Genomic DNA, 20,764 nt, shown 5'->3' with positions numbered 1-20,764 from the left:
TACAGCTTCTACCCTGCCATAAATTAAATGGCTTTTAGGGTGGGGACTTCAGACAGGACAGCTGGGAAAAGGCAGCACCATCACTTACAACAAGGTGGAGTTGGTCGCAGGCTTCTTTTTGCATTGCAATGCTAATGGAATTTCAAAGGCGGCGACTACAACTTCTACCTCCGAAGAGACAAGTTGTTAGCTGGGAACTTCACCACCACCACAAGCAACTGACAGATACTTGGGAGAAGTGATAGGAATATAAGTGAGGACAAGAAGAAGACAATGAAAGGAACCCCATGATTTTGGAATAATCATGTCCTAAGATTTACAACCCGACAATGTATGTAAGTTACTTTGTGGACCAGGAGAACAACATGTACCCAGAATGTAGGAAGTACACAAATGGCAGCTTACCGGTGCAGAATGTTACAGCAAGCTCCCACTACACAAATTATATGGGGAACCATAATGGGCATAGTACGGACAACCATGGACATCCACCAAGCCTATGGGAAAATAACTATGGAATGGCAGAGGAAGAATACAATTACTATGGCTCTGGAATCAGTTCTCCCATTATGTCTGGAGTGACGATTTATGACTCTCACGATTATAGAGACAGGCACCTTCTTGGATCTGGGGAAGTGCCTCTTAATACACTGAATATTCAATCATCAACCAATAACGAAAGACACCAGCCTTATGACTGGGCGAAGAGGACAATGCACCCCAATCCTGCAGGTAAGCTCCGCATGCTGGATATGACTTTATATTTGTATGGAATATTGGGATTCAAATCAGGAAAAAACATTACAAATACTAAATTACGTTACATTACATATTTTTTCTTACTCTCAGTCCCCGAAGTAATATACAATTGTGATAAGAATTTAAGTTAATAAATTGCATCAGCAAACACTTAGGACTCTATATATGCCTGTATATGCTATAAGGCACTTAGACATAGAAGAGAACATTGTGCTGTGTGCAACAGCAAGTAAAAAGCAGATATTATATACTGACAAAATGTCTTAATTTTACCCAAAAGCACTTGTCTAAGATTAATGTATTCTGTGAAATACACATATTAGTCCCATTACCTCTACACTATATCTACACAATGTTTATTAACACACCTACATATTGGAACATACAATACAGCATTAGCTTCATTGGTAAAATCTATCTATCTACTATCTATCTCATATCTATCTACTATCTATCTACTATCTATCTATCTCATATCTATCTATCTACTATCTATCTATCTCATATCTATCTACTATCTATCTATCTATCTATCTCAGATCTATCTACTATCTATCTATCTACTATCTATCTATCTACTATCTATCTCATATCTATCTCATATCTATCTACTATCTATCTATCTATCTCATATCTATCTATCTATCTCATATCTATCTACTATCTATCTATCTCATATCTATATCTATCTATCTATCTCAGATCTATCTACTATCTATCTATCTCATATCTATATCTATCTATCTATCTATCTATCTATCTATCTATCTATCTATCTATCTCATATCTATCTACTATCTATCTATCTCATATCTATCTATCTACTATCTATCTATCTATCTCATATCTATCTACTATCTATCTATCTACTATCTATCTATCTCATATCTATCTATCTACTATCTATCTATCTATCTCATATCTATCTACTATCTATCTCATATCTATCTACTATCTATCTATCTATCTATCTCAGATCTATCTACTATCTATCTATCTATCTACTATCTATCTATCTACTATCTATCTATCTCATATCTATCTACTATCTATCTATCTCATATCTATCTATCTATCTCATATCTATCTACTATCTATCTATCTCATATCTATATCTATCTATCTATCTCAGATCTATCTACTATCTATCTATCTCATATCTATCTACTATCTATCTATCTATCTCATATCTATATCTATCTATCTATCTATCTCAGATCTATCTACTATCTATCTATCTACTATCTATCTATCTACTATCTATCTCAGATCTATCTACTATCTACTATCTATCTATCTACTATCTATCTATCTCATATCTATCTATCTCATATCTATCTATCTATCTATCTATCTCATATCTATCTATCTCATATCTATCTACTATCTATCTATCTCATATCTATATCTATCTATCTATCTATCTATCTCAGAACTATCTACTATCTATCTACTATCTATCTATCTCAGATCTATCTACTATCTATCTATCTATCTACTATCTATCTATCTACTATCTATCTATCTCATATCTATCTCATATCTATCTATCTATCTATCTCATATCTATCTCATATCTATCTATCTACTATCTATCTATCTCATCTATCTATCTCATATCTATCTATCTACTATCTATCTATCTATCTCATATCTATCTATCTACTATCTATCTCATATCTATCTACTATCTATCTATCTCAGATCAATCTACTATCTATCTATCTATCTATCTATCTACTATCTATCTACTATCTATCTATCTCATATCTATCTACTATCTATCTATCTCATATCTATCTATCTCATATCTATCTACTATCTATCTATCTCATATCTATATCTATCTATCTATCTATCTCAGATCTATCTACTATCTATCTATCTCATATCTATCTACTATCTATCTATCTCATATCTATATCTATCTATCTATCTATCTATCTCAGATCTATCTACTATCTATCTACTATCTATCTATCTACTATCTATCTCAGATCTATCTACTATCTATCTATCTATCTATCTACTATCTATCTATCTCATATCTATCTATCTCATATCTATCTATCTATCTATCTATCTATCTATCTATCTATCTATCTATCTACTATCTATCTATCTCATATCTATCTACTATCTATCTATCTCATATCTATATCTATCTATCTATCTATCTCAGATCTATCTACTATCTATCTATCTATCTATCTACTATCTATCTATCTCAGATCTATCTACTATCTATCTATCTACTATCTATCTATCTACTATCTATCTCATATCTATCTCATATCTATCTATCTATCTATCTATCTATCTATCTATCTCATATCTATCTATCTATCTACTATCTATCTATCTATCTCATATCTATCTCATCTATCTATCTATCTCATATCTATCTCATCTATCTATCTATCTCATATCTATCTCAGATCTATCTACTATCTATCTATCTATCTATCTATCTTACATGTTCATTTGCGCGCTGCATATAAAGACATGCCTGTTGAAATGGCTAATTAGTCTTAATAACTTCCAGACGTGTCCTTTTTCCAGTGGAATCACGCAGTAATTCACACATCTCCTTCCGTGTTGCGCGCATTTGTGCATCCCATTGACTTCTAAGGGGACCTACCGTGTGCAAAAAAATAGAGCACGTTCTATTTTTTTTTCCCGACTGAAATGCATGTGCAAAAAAGGAAATAGGAATGGACGCATAGAAACCAATGGGTTCTGTTCTCTGCATATTGCGGGTTTAAATTTTGCAAGTGCAAATATACCCATGTTAAGGGGCTTTGAGGCCTCTTTCACACAAGCGTCATTTTGGCGTAGCGTAGGTGCTTCAAAAATCTCATCTTAAAGAACCTATGGTTTCATATGGGCTCATTCAGATGAATAATTTTTGATGCACCTAAAAAAAATTGTGCGTCAAAAGATAGGACATAGGCACAATTTTTTGACGCCGAGGGACTCACTTCATTCCCGCTGGGGACCCCCTTCATCTCTACGGGGATTCCCTTCACCCCCGCCAGGGACTCCCTTCATCCTCGCCAGTGACCCCCTTCATCGTTGTGGGGATTCCCTTCATCTCGGGGCTACGGCGTCAGTGCACTGCAAGACACTGCAGCCAGACGTGCAAACTTGTGGAGAATAGCCACAACTTGGTCACAGCTATTCTTCGTTCATACGATTTAACACTCTGATAGCAATTTTTTAGCGCGGCTGATGGAGCACTAAAATGACGTTTGTGTGAAAGAGGCCGGAGGGTGGATTTACACGTGAAATAGCTGGGGTGGATTTTTGGGTGTGAAAATCAGCACCAATAGATAAAGAGAATGCACATGAATGGCGTTTTGCTAAATCCCATTCAGCAGATTCTAACTTGCTGAAACCCTGAAACAGAAATTGTTGCAAATTTGATTCATTGTATTGAAATCCATGCAAACATCCAAGTGTAATTCATCATGTTAATTGGGGGCTTACGGTGTATTTTGGGGGGATTGCTGTAGACAAAATAGTTAGGCTGTGAAGTGATCCTTCACCAATCTATTGATACCATTCATGTTGTATATTTCTATGTGTTGTAGTATGTTAGAATGAAAAGGCACTGCTGACTATGGCACTCCCAAGTTCTTGGTTCAGGGAAGACCCGCACTCTAAAGGCTAAGGCCTCATGTCCACTAGGTAATTGTATTTTCAAAATCCGCATGGGTCTCCCGCACGTGTGATTCGCATCCGTAGGGATGCATTGGACACCGGCAGGTAAGTAAATACCTGCGGATGTCTTTTTTCCCTGCCGCGTGGATCGCACGTGTGGGAAATCACCCGCAGCATGCTCCATTTTCTGCGGGCTTCACGCACAGACAGCTCCCTCAGGCTTCTATTGAAGCCTATGGAGGTCGTCTGGATCCGCGGCACACCCGCAGCTGAATTTCTGCTGTGCCACAAGAGAGCAGGAGTTAGAAAAAAAAAAAAGAGTGCATGGCGCATGCGCGGCACGCTGCCGGCGTGCCAAGCACATCCGCTGGGCAGCAGGAAAGAAGATCTGGTCGGGACGTACGGGAAGCCGCAGCGTACGGATAGGTAAGTAAGATCAATTTATAGGCGTCATGTCTGCGGGAAAGGAGGGACCTGCTGCGGGATTCTGCATAGAGAATCCGTGCGGGCCCGAATTTCCTAGTGGACATGATGCCTTAGACTTATAATGTACACCAGCAATGTACAATAAAACACAGCAGGACACAAGGTAGTATATAGCGATGCGCTGTATACAAGGTTTCCATCTGAAAAGTTCAGTCCAAATAATGCATTTAGCAGGAGGTTAGACCCTTCCAACTCTATGCTCATCCATCCAAAACATTTTACCTGAAGCAAGCTTTCACGCCCGGCAGATATACACTGCCCATCTGATGCATTGTTTTACAATGCATGAGTTCAGATGGGTGTATTCCCGCGGTGTAAAAGTGGCCAGCCAAGACAGCGCATAGGAGCACACTTCGGCCGGCTGCTTTTACGTCGGCCAGGAAAGATAGTTCAGGAACTATCTTCCTTGCCGGAATACGGCGGCGGCTCCCATAGACTCCTATGGGAGCCTATGGTAGCTGCCAGAGAAGGGAGGTGGGAGGGAGTTTAGCAGCATGTCTGCTAAACTCCCACCTCCTTCCCTTTTTCTCTTAGCTCACTAGCTAAACTGTTTAAAAGTTAGATAAAAGATGTTTTTGCTAAAGTCTTTTGAATCTTGCAGCTACAATTTGTTGCATTGAAGCAGTAATCGCCTCATAAATTACGTCTACACATTCGTATGACAGGTGTAATAGCACCATTCACATAACAAGATTATTGGAGGCGTAATACTATACAATCTATGCGTTAGGCTCTGTTCACACCATGTTTTTAATCAACATTAAATTATTTGCATATAAAGTTGAAATTTACAAATTTTCATCTCTTTGCAAAAAAGCATAAAAAAATAATTTAAGTAGCTCAACACAACTAATGTGTGGAATCTCTAAAATCAGCACAAAATACCACTGTTTACTGCAGTCTCAGAATTATTCAATCCCATCATTCCCAGCAGCCTCAGTCCTTAGTAGACCAATCTTTGGTTGTTATGACTTGATGCCAATGTGATGCATAGCCAGACACCAGTTTCTGATAACATTCTTGAGGAATCCTCGCCTATTCTTCATAGACAATGGCCTCCAGTTTATTGATAGTTTTGGGTTGGCATGCTGCATTGGCATTCTTCAAACCCCACCTGACATTTCCTATGGTGTTCAAATCAGGCGACTGTGATGGCCACTGCAAAATCTTCCAGGACTTCTGAAACCAAGTCTTGGTGGACTTTAAGGTATGGTTGGGTCCACTATCCTGCTGGAAGGTCCAATGACTCCCAAGTTTCAGCTTCCTAATGGAAGGCATGATGTTTTCTCCTAGAATTTCCTGATACTAGATTGACTCCGTCTTGCCCTCCACACACTGCAGATTTCCAGCGAATCCACAAATCAAATCCACTCGTGGACATTGGGTCTAAAGGTGTACATCTTTAAGTTTGGGCATTCAAGCCTTTAGCGTTTAGTTTGCACCTTAGGGCTCTTTCCCACGAGCATAGGCATTTTTACGTGTGCCTGCCGGCAAGGTAAGAACGCGTGAACGGTTGCATAAATCCAATGTTTGTGCACCCGTTCAGATGACAAGGGCCCCGGCGCATATACGCCAAGGCCGCAATGCCATTGCCTCCCCTTCCCTCCACGGCTCACCTATTCTCTCCTTCCCTACGGCCATTGCACTCACCCTTCCCCGCCCCTTGTCTGCAGCCAGCAATGGGACCTGCCCCGTCCCCTCACATTGCAAACAGCTGGAGGGGAGGAGAAAGGCGGAGAGAAGTTGTAGGGAGTTTAGCAGTCACATTGTTAAACTCCCTCCCACCTCCTTCTCTGGCCGTTGTCATTGGTTCCCATAGGAGCCCATGCAGCGGCCAATATTCCGGGCACAAAGATAGTTCCAGGACTATCTTTTCTGCCCGGCGTTAAAGCGCCCGGCACTATATTGGCCGTCTGGGTTCTTTTTCGCCATGGGAATACACCTGTGTGATCTGATGCAAAGCAATCCAATGCATCAGACCGTAGCGTACATCAGCTGGCCGCGAAAACGGCGGCCGATATACGCTATTGTGAATAAGCCCTTACTGTGGGAACAAAAAACCTCAGTGAATACTGTCACTAAACCTTGGGCCAGGCCTTTTCAGTCACTTAACTGTTTTTGGCCACCTACCTCCACATGAATCTAATGGCAGCCGGTGACGGCTTCCTCTTTCTACACGTATGAAGTGTTGCCAGTGTATCTTTAACCCTGGACTTGTGCACTATGCTTCCAACTGTACCTCTAGGAAGGTTCAGAGCCTCTGCTACCATTCTGTATGCTTTCTCTTCTTTTGTGCAAGACAACGATCTCTTCTCTTAACTTTTTGCACCCCTGTCTTGACTAAGGGCCCGATTACACAGAACGATCATTGCGCGAAGCTGAACGATAATCATTCAGTGCAAACCCTGCCAGTGACTGAACGAAGAACGATAATTTGTTTGCTGGTTGTTCGTCATTCAGTCTATGGCCTCAGTCACACGGGCCGTACCTGAAGACGGACGTCTCTCTGCAGCGCCGGGAGGAAGAACATGTGACTGGCTTCATTGCCGGTCATGTGTTCTTTCATCAGCGCTGGAGAGAGACGGCCGTCTTCAGGTACGGCCATCTTCTAACTGTCAGTCACACGGGCGCATCGGCGGTGTACGGGTGCCAATGCGCCCGTGTGACTGAGCCCTATGCATGCATAATAATCAAGTAACCGTCCTGTGTAAACCGACAGTCGTTCATCTAAAGGCCCATTTAGACAGAATGATTCTTGCTCAAAATTCGCTCAAAAGCTGTCTTTTGAGCGATAATCGTTGTGTGTAACTGCACTGATATTGTGCAGTTTTCATTAAGCCGACGGTTATCGTTGTCTGTCAGTGTGCTGAAAGACAATGATGAGCCTTATCAGGGATTCACAGCGGGATACAGATGATACTATTGTTTCAGCTGTATCCCGCTCCCTGATGACAAAGAGTATGAAGAACAGAGCGGTCCACGGAGCGCTCGGCTGTATAACAGCCGGGCGCTCCGTGCAGAAAACATCTGGATGCAGAAGACTAGCAGGGATACCCCGCTTATCTTCTTCATCCTCCGCTCAGAGTGCTTAGCTGTATAACAGCCAGGCGCACGCAGCGGGGAACAGCTGGATGCAGAAGACAAGCGGGGATACCCCGCTTGTCTTCTGCATCCTCCGCTGGCAGCGTAAGGTGATCGCTCATCTTGAGCGATCATCTTGCGCTGTAAATGACACAATGATTATCGCTCAAAAGACATCTTTTGAGCGATAATCGTTGTGCCTAAATGGGCCTTAAGAATGAGTGCTTGCTTACTGTGAATGGAGGCGGCTGCCGATAACAGTATCCGGCATGCTACTCTATTTACTGAACGATTACACTGGGGAACAAACAAAAAAAATCCCGGTGCCTGGAATTTTAGACCTTATTCTAGGTATTTTTGTGCCTCTGATTCCGAAAATCCCATCCATTTGGTTCTAGGAGCTCCAGTTTTTGAGATATGCCTGATGTCATTATCTATTTTTGTTATATTACTTTATTTTCCCGCCAGCATTTGCTTACTATTAGTACATATGATACATATCGCCACCGCTGCGCATCAAACTTGGGTTAATGAAACAATGTGTAAAGACACTGAAGAGAGATGGAACGGGTTTCGGCTACAAATGTAGAAAATTTCCTGCAATCAGCCTGGAGAAGCTAAAAGCAGGTAAATGCGATGGACCACAACTCGAGGCGCGTGCGCGGTCGTTGTTTTTTAGGGTTGTAAAGCATTTCCTTAGGATCCATAAGGCCGTAAACTGCGGTGAACTTGTAGAGAATACGCTCACTTCTGTTTCTGAACACCTGGGTGTAACATGAGCGTCACATTGCAGGACCTGCAGTCATTGGGAATGGATTACCAGATTGTCTTGGTGATGTATGTAAGTTTTTCCCACCTCCAGTCCTCAGGGACCCCCAACAGGTCATGTTTTCAGGATTTCCTCAGTATTGCACAGGTGACGTAATTATTGTCGGTGCCTCAGACATTGCCACAGGTGTACTTACCATAGGATACCCTGAAAACACGACCTGTTGGGGTCACTGAGGACTGGAGTTGAGAAACACTGATGTAAGTGATGAACAGGGTGAATGAAGGAAATAAGGACCGTGGAAGAACAGTGCTGCGGATAGCCCTTAGCCATATTTCTAGGATGCAATTAAATGTCATAGTCATTAAATCCCTAGTCAGTTCAGGTATGTAATGTGTTTAATTTCAAGCACACCTGATGAGCTAATGAAGTCGCTGATTGCAACTACACCTGTTTTGCAAATGTGTGCTCAAGTGTGTGAGGGATTCTATTCAGAGGGTTGAATAATCAGAAACTGCAGTAGTAATTAAAGGTGGCACTTTGCATTGAAACCACTTGTTGTATGACATACAGCAAAAACCGCGTAAGGCTAAACCCCTGACCGGCTGTGGCAGCCAATGGCTATATAACATTACCATTAATGTCAGCAAAATATGTCAGCAGTAAACAGCTGAAAGATGGTAAATTTGGCAAACACATCTAATTTTCACTGGGGGTTAATGTGTATAAATGTATTAAAAAATACCTATTAAAGTGGTTGTACCAAAAATCAACTTTTCCCACCTATCTATAGGATAGGTGATATAGCTCTGATTGGTCATGGTCTAACTGCTGAGACTGCCACCGATCCCAAGAACTGAGCTCCCGTATCCTCAATGAGGTCATGCTATCTGTTGCCCCCACCATCCTGTGAGGTTGAGATTGAATGGAGTAGTGGTCATGCATGAGTGGTGACGTTCCACTCATATAAGGGTTCACCAGGAACTCATTGAAGCTGACTAGAGTGGCACCGTGTATGTATGTGTGACTGCTGTCTTCTCCTCAATGTGGGGGGTGCATTAAGGCTGTAGTAAGAAGAGGAAGGAGACAGAGGACTGCCGTTCTCGGGATCCAACTCCGCTACAGAAAGTCAGATTCATTCCCGCTACATGGGAACATACCCTAAAAGCTGTTAAATAGATCGTTAATAGAGATGAGCGAACGTACTCGTCCGAGCTTGATACTCGTTCGAGTATTAGCGTGTTCGAGATGCTCGTTACTCGTGACGAGTACCACGCGATGTTCGAGTTACTTTCACTTTCATCTCTGAGACGTTAGCGCGCTTTTCTGGCCAATTGAAAGACAGGGAAGGCATTACAACTTCCCCCTGCGACGTTCAAGCCCTATACCACCCCCCTGCAGTGAGTGGCTGGCGAGATCAGGTGTCACCCGAGTATATAAATCGGCCCCTCCCGCGGCTCGCCACAGATACATTCTGACATAGAGGAGGGAAAGTGCTGTCTTGGTGGAGCTGCTATAGGGAGAGCGTTAGGAGTATTTTAGGCTTCAAGAACCCCAACGGTCCTTCTTAGGGCCACATCTGACCGTGTGCAGTACTGTTGAGGCTGCTTTTAGCAGTGTTGCACAATTTTTTTTTTTTGTATATCGGGCGTGCAGAGCATTGCGTCCGCAGTCTGCAGTCATTGTACAGAGTATAGGGGCAGTACTGGTGAGGCAGGGAAAGAGATATTCAGGCTATATACGCAGTGGGCTTTTTCCAAAAAATTGATCGCCGTCATCCCACCAGAGGGAAACAGTATACATAATATTATACGTTGCCTACAGTATCTATCTGCTGGGGGTTGAAGTCCTAATTAATACGCAGCTAAGCGTTACAGCAGGCTTGCGCAAAATTGTTTCCTGGATCTGCTGTCTCTGTTACATGATCGCCGTCATCCCGCCAGAGGAAAACAGTATACATAATATTATACGCTGCCTACAGTATCTATCTGCTGGGGGTTGTAGTCCTAATTAATACGCAGCTAAGCGTTACAGCAGGCTTGCGCAAAATTATTTCCTGGATCTGCTGTCTCTGTTACATGATCGCCGTCATCCCGCCAGAGGGAAACAGTATACATAATATTATACGCTGCCTACAGTATCTATCTGCTGGGGGTTGTAGTCCTAATTAATACGCAGCTAAGCGTTACAGCAGGCTTGCGCAAAATTGTTTCCTGAATCTGCTGTCTCTGTTACATCAGCGCTGTCATCCCACCAGAGGGAAAGAGTATACATAATATTATACGCTGCCTACAGTATCTGTCTGCTGTATCAGCTCAGCATTTAAAAAAAATAGAAGCAAAATACTTAAGGCCTATTACTGCCCTTTGGCCACTTGACTGCTTCTGCGCTGTGAATTCCACTAGCTCAGTCATACGCACCTACGTCTCACTACAGGCGTGCGCAAAATTGTTTCCTGGCTCTGCTGTGCGTTCTGTAAGGGAAGTCAGCCTCCAACCACAGGCCAATAAGCGGCACATTTAATTACAGCGTTCTGTTTCTGCACTACTGGTAATACAGCATGCTGAGGGGTAGGGGTAGGCCTAGAGGACGTGGACGCGGGCGAGGACGCGGAGGCCCAAGTCAGGGTGTGGGCACAGGCCGAGCTCCTGATCCAGGTGTATCGCAGCCGACTGCTGCGGGATTAGGAGAGAGGCACGTTTCTGGCGTCCCCACATTCATCTCACAATTAATGGGTCCACGCGGTAGACCTTTATTAGAAAATGAGCAGTGTGAGCAGGTCCTGTCGTGGATGGCAGAAAGTGCATCCAGCAATCTATCGACCACCCAGAGTTCTGCGCCGTCCACGGCTGCAACTCTGAATCCTCTGGCTGCTGCTCCTCCTTCCTCCCAGCCTCCTCACTCCATTACAATGACACATTCTGAGGAGCAGGCAGACTCCCAGGAACTGTTCCCGGGCCCCTGCCCAGAATGGCCAGCAATGGTTCCTCTCCCACCGGAGGAGTTTGTCGTGACCGATGCCCAACCTTTGGAAAGTTCCCGGGGTCCGGGGGATGAGGCTGGGGACTTCCGGCAACTGTCTCAAGAGCTTTCAGTGGGTGAGGAGGACGATGACGATGAGACACAGTTGTCTATCACTCAGGTAGTAGTAATTGGAGTAAGTCCGAGGGAGGAGCGCACAGAGGATTCGGAGGAAGAGCAGCAGGACGATGAGGTGACTGACCCCACCTGGTTTGCTACGCCTACTGAGGACAGGTCTTCAGAGGGGGAGGCAAGTGCAGCAGCAGGGCAGGTTGGAAGAGGCAGTGCGGTGGCCAGGGGTAGAGGCAGGGCCAGACCGAATAATCCACCAACTGTTTCCCAAAGCGCCCCCTCGCGCCATGCCACCCTGCAGAGGCCGAGGTGCTCAAAGGTCTGGCAGTTTTTCACTGAGAGTGCAGACGACCGACGAACAGTGGTGTGCAACCTTTGTCGCGCCAAGTTCAGCCGGGGAGCCACCACCACCAGCATGCGCAGGCATATGATGGCCAAGCACCCCACAAGGTGGGACAAAGGCCGTTCGCCACCTCCGGTTTGCACCGCTGCCTCTCCCCCTGTGCCCCAACCTGCCACTGAGATCCAACCCCCCTCTCAGGACACAGGCACTACCGTCTCCTGGCCTGCACCCACACCCTCACCTCCGCTGTGCTCGGCCGCATCCAGCAATGTCTCTCAGCGCACCATCCAGCCATCGCTAGTGCAAGTGTTGGAGCAAGTACGCCGCCACACACCCGCACGCTCAAGCGTTAAACGTGCACATAGCCAAATTTATCAGCCTGGAGATGCTGCGGTATAGGGTTGTGGAAACGGAGGCTTTCAAAGGTATGATGGCGGCGGCGGCCCCGCGCTACTCAGTTCCCAGTCGCCACTACTTTTCCCGATGTGCCGTCCCAGCCCTGCACGACCACGTCTCCCGCAACATTGTACGCGCCCTCACCAACGTGGTTACTGGCAAGGTCCACTTAACAACGGACACGTGGACAAGCACAGGCGGGCAGGGCCACTATATATCCCTGACGGCACATTGGGTGAATTTAGTGGAGGCTGGGACAGAGTCAGAGCCTGGGACCGCTCACGTCCTACCCACCCCCAGAATTGCGGGCCCCAGCTCGGTGGTGGTATCTGCGGCGGTGTATGCTTCCTCCACTAAACCACCCTCCTCCTCCTCCTACGCAACCTCGGTCTTGCAATCAAGATGTGTCAGCAGCAGCATGTCGCCAGCAGTCTGTGTCGCGCGGTGTGGCAGCACAGCGGTGGGCAAGCGTCAGCAGGCTGTGCTGAAACTACTCAGCTTAGGCGATAAGAGGCACACGGCCCACGAACTGCTGCAGGGTCTGACAGAGCAGACCAACCGCTGGCTTGCGCCGCTGAGCCTCCAACCGGGCATGGTCGTGTGTGACAACGGCCGTAAACTGGTGGCGGCTCTGCAGCTCGGCAGCCTCACGCACGTGCCATGCCTGGCCCACGTCTTTAATTTGGTGGTTCAGCGCTTTCTGAAAAGCTACCCACGCTTGTCAGACCTGCTTGGAAAGGTGCGCCGGCTCTGCGCACATTTCCGCAAGTCCCACACGGACGCTGCCACCCTGCACACCCTGCAACATCGGTTTCATCTGCCAGTGCACCGACTGCTGTGCGACGTGCCCACACAGTGGAACTCTACGCTCCACATGTTGGCCAGGCTCTATGAGCAGCGTAGAGCTATAGTGGAATACCAACTCCAACATGGACGGCGCAGTGAGAGTCAGCCTCCTCAATTCTTTACAGAAGAGTGGGCCTGGTGTGCAGACATCTCTAATCGTTAACCAATATCCATACTGCATAATAAAATGTTCTTTCCATTTTCTCATCTCTGCCCTGCACAGGAAGGACAAGGACAAAAGAGAAATACCGGATGGTCTACACCGATCATCAGAGATTACAACTTGAGAAGGAATTTCTCTCCAATCGATACATCACCATTCGAAAAAAGTCTGAAATTGCATCGAATCTGGGTTTATCTGACAGACAGGTAGGCTAGTTATCACTTGCCTTGCTATATTTAGCCACACACAACTGTTGAATCTATGTACTTTGTGTTATATGGATGAGTAATACCGCACTCACAGCCTGCTATACCGTACCTTTGTATGTGTCCAATTTTATCTGGAGTCATACAACGTTTTCCTTCTACTGGATTTATATGCAGCCAGCAAGAAACAAAAATGGTGTCATTCTCCAGTGTATACCTACAGCAGAACATGGACTGTCAATAATACAGACCTGCCGTAGAGGATCTGTGCATGCAGTTTTGTAGTGTATGCATAAAGGGCACTGGCTTAACTATAGAGGATGCAGGGGATGCGGTCGCACCCGGGCCCAGGAGCCTTAGGGCGCCATTAGGCCTCTCTTCCCCATATAGGGATCCCAGTACTATGAATCAAGCATTATAGTTGGGGGCCCTGTTATAGATTTTGCATTGGGGCGCAGGAGCTTCAAGTTACATCTGTGAAGGGTCATGTAACTTTATAATGTGCATGAGCCCTAAAGACCCCAATACACATTAGACTAGTTGTCCAAACCTGTTGATTTCATCTAGTCCAGACAACTCTTGTAGGTTTATGGAGGCCTCCCGCCAGATGATGTTGAGGGTAACAAAGATCAGACTCATTGAATTTCAACACCCAATCCCTTTTACACCCCTGGAGATAAGCCACCACCAAAGATGTCTGGCTACGACATTCTGTACCCCTTGTAAAACATGTGAACGATAAGCCGAACTGAACATCCATGTGCATGGGGGGAGTTGGGAGAAACAGCTGTCAGCCCAACCCAACTACTGTAGGTGTGTAAGCACTTGAAGCCTACATAAAGCTAACATGTCTCAGCCGTGGATACTATGATTTTCATCATTTTATATGCAATTAATAACTTATGTATAAGTAGTGATCAATAAACTAACTGCCTATTTTTGTGTATACAAATACCCTGTTTCCCTGAAACAATAAGACCTACCCCAAAAATAAGCCCTACCCTGACATTTCAGGATTTTTGGAGAGGCTTAAAATATAAGCTCCCCCCTCCGAAAATAAGCCCTAGCTTCACTGCATAAAAAAAAACCAATACATTACTTAACAGACTCAGTCCACGTCCCTCTCGCTGCTCCAGCGCACTTCCTGCAGTCCTCAGCCGCCCCCAGAAGATGGCTTCCTGGTTACGAGATTCATAAATCCTGCCTCCAGAAAGCGATGGCTGTGATTGGTTCTCAAGCACTGCTTAGCCAATCAATGCAGCACTCGATGAACCAATGTGGTAGCTGTGATTTGTTCATCCAGTGAGAACCAATAACAGCCATCAGTTGTGGAGGCGGGATTTATGAATTGGCCAATCAATGTCATTGCTCAGAGACATGGACCAAGCCTGCTAGGTAAGTTTAATAAGACATCCCCAAAAATAAAATCTAGTGCCTCCTTTGGGGCAAAAAGTAATATGACAGGGCTTATTTTCAGGAAAACACTGTAGCTGTAAATCGCAAAATGAAAATATAATTTCAATCAATTTTATGTTCTGTGAAATGTGGTTTAAAAAGTTTTTCATGTTTTTTTTATTACTGCAGGTAAAAATCTGGTTTCAGAACCGACGAGCCAAGGAAAGAAAAATAATCAAAAAAATAAGGCAGTTTGATGACAATATGTGTTCTGTACAGAATGACTCTGGATCTGGCAGTTCAGCAGATATGACTGCTATACTATATTCTCAGTCACATGCAATGGGGGGACGACAGTCGGTAGACAACAAACCACAAATTGCAGTCTTACAATGAACAGCTACAGAACTTTACCCTAATATGAAAATCATAACTAGGGGTGCAAAAGGAGACACAAAAATGACAAACCAAGACCTACACTATGCTGACAAACGTACTAGGACACACATGGAAGGCGATGAAATTCAATTTTATTTACATTTTTCAATATAGTGTTGGGCCACTTTTGGCCTCAATGGCTGCAGTAATCCTCCTTAGCATACTTTCTACCAAACTCTGAAAGATGTGTGAAGGGATTGACTTCCATTCCTCAAGGAGAGGTTCTGATACTGATGCAGGGGATGATGGGCGTGTTGAGCATGCAAGATGTTCTAGTTCGTCCTAAAGATACTTGATGGGATTGAGATCCGGACTTTCGGCTGGCCAATGAAACTTACAGACGTTCTGCTACTCAAACCAAGCGTCAAGACTGCATGCTGTATGACATGGTGTTCGGTCAAGTTGGTAGACACACGAAGCTGTACCAAAGTATTGTCACAGGGTAGGTGATGCCACATTGTCCAGAATATCTCTGTAGCCATTGGCATTGAGGCTGAACTTCACTATAACCAATGGTCCTAGTCTTTCCCAACAGAAACAATCCCACACCATAACAGAACCTCCTCCAAACTTCACTCTTGGGATGATGCAGATGCATAGAAACTACTCTCCTGGCAACCGCTACACCCAAGTCCAGCCATCCATTTGGAAGATGGACACCTCTTTGCATTACCTGCTGTGATGTTATGTGCGGCCGCTCATCCATGGTAGACCTTCGCATGCGGTTCTCTACGGATGGTTCTGGTGCTAACGGATGTTCCAATGGCCTGTGAGATCTCCTGAGTGAGTGTTTCAGCAGACGATGTGCGTGATGCCTTCACAGCTTATAGAAGGCTTTGTTGTCCACGTTCTGTCAGTTTATGAGGTCTTCCTGAATGTGGCTGCACCGCACAGACCAGTTGTTTTCCATCTCCGAACAACATGGCCAACAGTGGACTCTGAAAGTGCTGCAATGTTCTGTACTGATTGGTTGCTCGGGTGACATCTTACCATCAAACTCTTGGAAGTCTTTCAACTTTACACTTTGTGATGCTCTGATGGTCTCTGTACGGAGATATGTCTGTGTGATATTCTTCTCTATGCCTAATGCTCACACATCCGATTTGCCTATTCCACTTCACTTAACAACACGGGATTGGTGAATGCCTATGTCATATGGAAGCAGCACAAATGCAGCATATACTGAATATAACTCAAATGGGTTCAAGGAATAGGTTAAACTTTACTGAATAGATAACAGTGCTTCTAAGATCATTATGATACGATGCAGGATGACTGATACATTTTAGAATAAAGAATGATTAACTCCCCAATTAATGTTTTCTTTTGTTCTCTTTAATGTGTCATGGCCAAACAGAAACCATGTATGTATGAGGAGGAGGAGGTGGATTAATGATTATGTTGCCGAGAAACATTTTTTCTTTTTTTTTAAATGTACCGTATATTCCAGCGTATAAGGCGACTGGGCGTATAAGACGACCCCCCAACTGTCGCCTTATACGCCGGGAATACGGTGTAGGAAAAAAAAAACCAGTACTCACCTCCCACGGCGTTCTGTGGCGCTGCTGCAGGGTGGCGCTCCCTCCTCATCGCCGACAGCGCATTTCTTTCTCGATGTGGGGCTTCAATGCCCCACCTGCAGAAAGCTAATGCTGTGATTGGCTTACTCAGGCAGCGTCAGCCAATGAAAGCTGGCGTTGCGTTAGCCAATCACAGACATCATTGAATGGCTGTGATTGGCTGACACCGCGTGAGTTAGCCAATCACAGCATTAGCTTTCTGGAGGCGGGGATTTCAAGCCCCGCACCCAGAAAGCAATGCTCTGTCGGCAACGAGGAGGGAGCGACAGCCTGCAGCAGCGCCACAGAATGCCCTGGGAGGTGAGTACTGCTTTTTTTTGCACACTCTTTTTTTTTTTTTTTTGTATTACCGGCGTATAAGATGACCCCGACAGATTTTTAAAAGGCCGTCTTATACGCTGGAATATACGGTAATGTTAAGTTTAAAAAACAGATTAGGAAATCATAATACAAGGGGCTGCTGATAAGTCTTTGACTTTACCCGGAAAGAAATGAGATAGGAAGATGAAACTTTACATTTATTCCACATACTCTCCACTGATGTCAACTGATTGTGCCGTGGTCGCTTGTGCAGTGTGAGCGGAGGCGTTGTCTTGCAAGAACAAGATTCCTTTGGACAGCTTGCTGCGCCTTTTGGCCTTCAGAGCTGCCTTCAATTGGTCCAAAAGTTCAATGTAATACCTTGCATTGATAGTGGAACCATTGTGAAGGTAGTCGACTAGCAGCACGCCTGCCTTATCCCAGAACACAGACGCCATTGCCTTAGTGGCTGATTTTTGCACCCTAAACCACTGTGCCTCAACTCTTTTGACTGCTCCTTGGTTTCAGGGTCATACAAATAAATCCAGGTCTCATCCATAGTGACCAGTCGATCCAGGAAGTTCTTATCGGTCCGGAAACGCTGACAAATGGACCGGGAAGTTTTCACTCACATGCTTTTCTGATCTGTTGTCCAACATTTGGAGACCCACTTTGCAGATAGCTTCTTCATGTTCAAATGTTCATGGATAAGGACACAAACACGTTCACCAGAAATCCCCATGATGTCTGCTATTCCTTTAGCTGAAATTGGCCGATTCTCCAGTATGAGGTTGTGCGCAGCATTGGCGATCTCCGGAACAACAGCCTCTCTCGGTCGTCCAGGATGTTCCTCATCATTGGTGCTGAAGTGGCCCGTTTTATATTTGGCAACCCAGTTCTTAACTGTAGAATATGAATGGCATTGATCCCCCAATGTCTGCGACATATCACCATGAATATCCTTCGTGGACTTTCCTTGCAGAAACAAGAATTTTATCCCTCCTCTGCTCTCATTTGCTGTGAATATCGCCTTAGACTCCGCCATTTTGTTTTCCCGCGTGCCGAGATCACTGTTGCCATACGCAAACACAAAATTTTGAAAACATATATTAGACACATAAGGCTTTCATGGGATGTAACATTCATTACCATCTATATAACCTCTAGAGTGCTGGAACTTTTTTCTTCCTTTTAATTGTATTTGTCTATACTGTTAAATCTAAAGTTCTGCACATGGACAGAGGAAATACTTGTAACCATTACACACTAAATGGGAAACCACTGGGGAACACTGACATGGAAAAGGACTTGGGGATTAACTGTAAACTTAACTGGAGCAACCAGTGTCAGGCAGCTGCTGCCAAGGCAAATACGATCATGGGGTGCATCAGAAGAGGTCTGGGGGCACATGACAATAACATTGTTCTTCCTCTTTACAAGTCGCTGGTCAGACCACACAGGGAATATTGTGGACAGTTTGGGGTTCAAAGATGGGCATATATTAATAAATGGTGAACTGCAATACCCAGAGAGGTTATCAAAATTGTAGATAATTATTTTAGAAAAAATATGGCCGAGGTGGAACTTAATAAGGGCTCCTTCACACTGGCGATCGCGATTTTGCCACGAGAAAATTGCGGCAAAATCGCTTTTTTTTTCCCTGAAAGTTTTGAGCGGCAGCGTTGCTTCTTCTCACAAAAACATTGCTGCCACTTGCCATTTTCTTGTACGTTTGACTCACACGATTTTGCCGCAATTTTTTAGTGCGAAAGTTAATAGGACTTACTAATGCTAGAAACGCATCACATCACACGAAAATCGCAAGTTCGTGCTTTGCGATGCGATAAAAAGGAGGCTCCATTGGGAAACATGGGAGATAAAAAAGCAAATATAGGACAGAAATATAGGACAAGCTGCGATTTTCTTTTTCTCGCAACATCGCAGGAGTAAAAACATCACAATTAAAAACATTGGTTTTATAATTCTGCATTTTCACTCTCGCTCACATTACGCAATTTTATCATCAGTGTGAAGGGAACCAAACTATGTATAAATATATCAGGGGCCAATACAGAGATCTCTTCCATCATCTATTATACCCAGGACTGTAACAAGGAGGCGCTCTAATAACTATGTATAAATATATCAGGGGACAACACAGAGATCTCTCCCATCATCTATTTATACCCAGGACTGTAACAAGGGGGCGCTGTAATAGCTATGTATAGATATATCAGGAGATAGTACAGAGATCTCTCCCATCATCTATTATACCCAGGAATGTAACAAGGGAGCACTGTAATAGCTATGTATAGATATATCAGGAGATAGTACAGAGATCTCTCCCATCATCTATTTATACCCAGGACTCTAACAAGGGGGCGCTCTAATAACCATGTATAAATATATCAGTGGACGATACAGAGATCTCTGCCATCATCTATTTATACCCAGGACTGTAACAAGGGGGCGCCCTAATAACTATGTATAAATATATCAGGGGACAATACAGAGATCTCTCCCATCATCTATTATACCCAGGACTGTAACAAGGGGGCTCTCTTATAACTATGTATAAATATATCAGGGGACAATACAGAGATCTCTCCCATCATCTATTTATATCCAGGACTGTAACAAGGGGGCGCTCTAATAACTATGTATAAATTTATAAGGGGACAATACAGAGATCTCTCTCATCATCTAAGTATACCTAGTACTGTAACAAGGGGGCGCTCTAATAACTATGTATAAATATATCAGGGACAATACAGAGATCTCTCCCATCATCTATTTATACCCAGGACTGTAACAAGGGGGCGCCCTAATAACTATGTATAAATATATCAGGGGACAATACAGAGATCTCTCCCATCATCTATTTATACCCAGGACTGTAACAAGGGGGCTCTCTTATAACTATGTATAAATATATCAGGGGACAATACAGAGATCTCTCCCATCATCTATTTATATCCAGGACTGTAACAAGGGGGCGCTCTAATAACTATGTATAAATATATCAGGCGACAATACAGAGATCTCTCCATCATCTGTTTATATCCAGGACTGTAACAAGGGGGCGCTCTAATAACTATGTATAAATTTATAAGGGGACAATACAGAGATCTCTCCCATCATCTATTTATACCCAGGACTGTAACAAGGGGGCACGCTCTATGTCTGGAGGAAAAAAGGTTTTTACACTGACATAGAAGGGGGTTGTTAGTGACTGCAATACATCTT

The 20,764-nt window shown here is 44.2% G+C and overlaps 1 protein-coding gene across 1 annotated transcript; it reads left to right on the top strand.

Moving 5' to 3' along the window:
- The first annotated feature begins 208 nt into the window (after nt 1–208).
- On the top strand, nt 209–16,903 carry LOC136579802 (homeobox protein CDX-4-like). Its single transcript, XM_066579858.1, has 3 exons — nt 209–732; nt 13,660–13,805; nt 15,390–16,903. The coding sequence occupies exons 1-3, from the start codon at nt 330–332 to the stop codon at nt 15,594–15,596; spliced, it is 756 nt and encodes a 251-aa protein (XP_066435955.1). The 5' UTR covers nt 209–329; the 3' UTR covers nt 15,597–16,903.
- Nucleotides 16,904–20,764: the final 3,861 nt, after the last annotated feature.

Source organism: Eleutherodactylus coqui, chromosome 10 (assembly GCF_035609145.1).
Source record: "Eleutherodactylus coqui strain aEleCoq1 chromosome 10, aEleCoq1.hap1, whole genome shotgun sequence".
Taxonomy (NCBI): domain Eukaryota; kingdom Metazoa; phylum Chordata; class Amphibia; order Anura; family Eleutherodactylidae; genus Eleutherodactylus; species Eleutherodactylus coqui.
The sequence above is the reverse complement of the archived record's forward strand: the minus strand, read 5'-3'. Positions and strand labels throughout refer to the sequence as shown.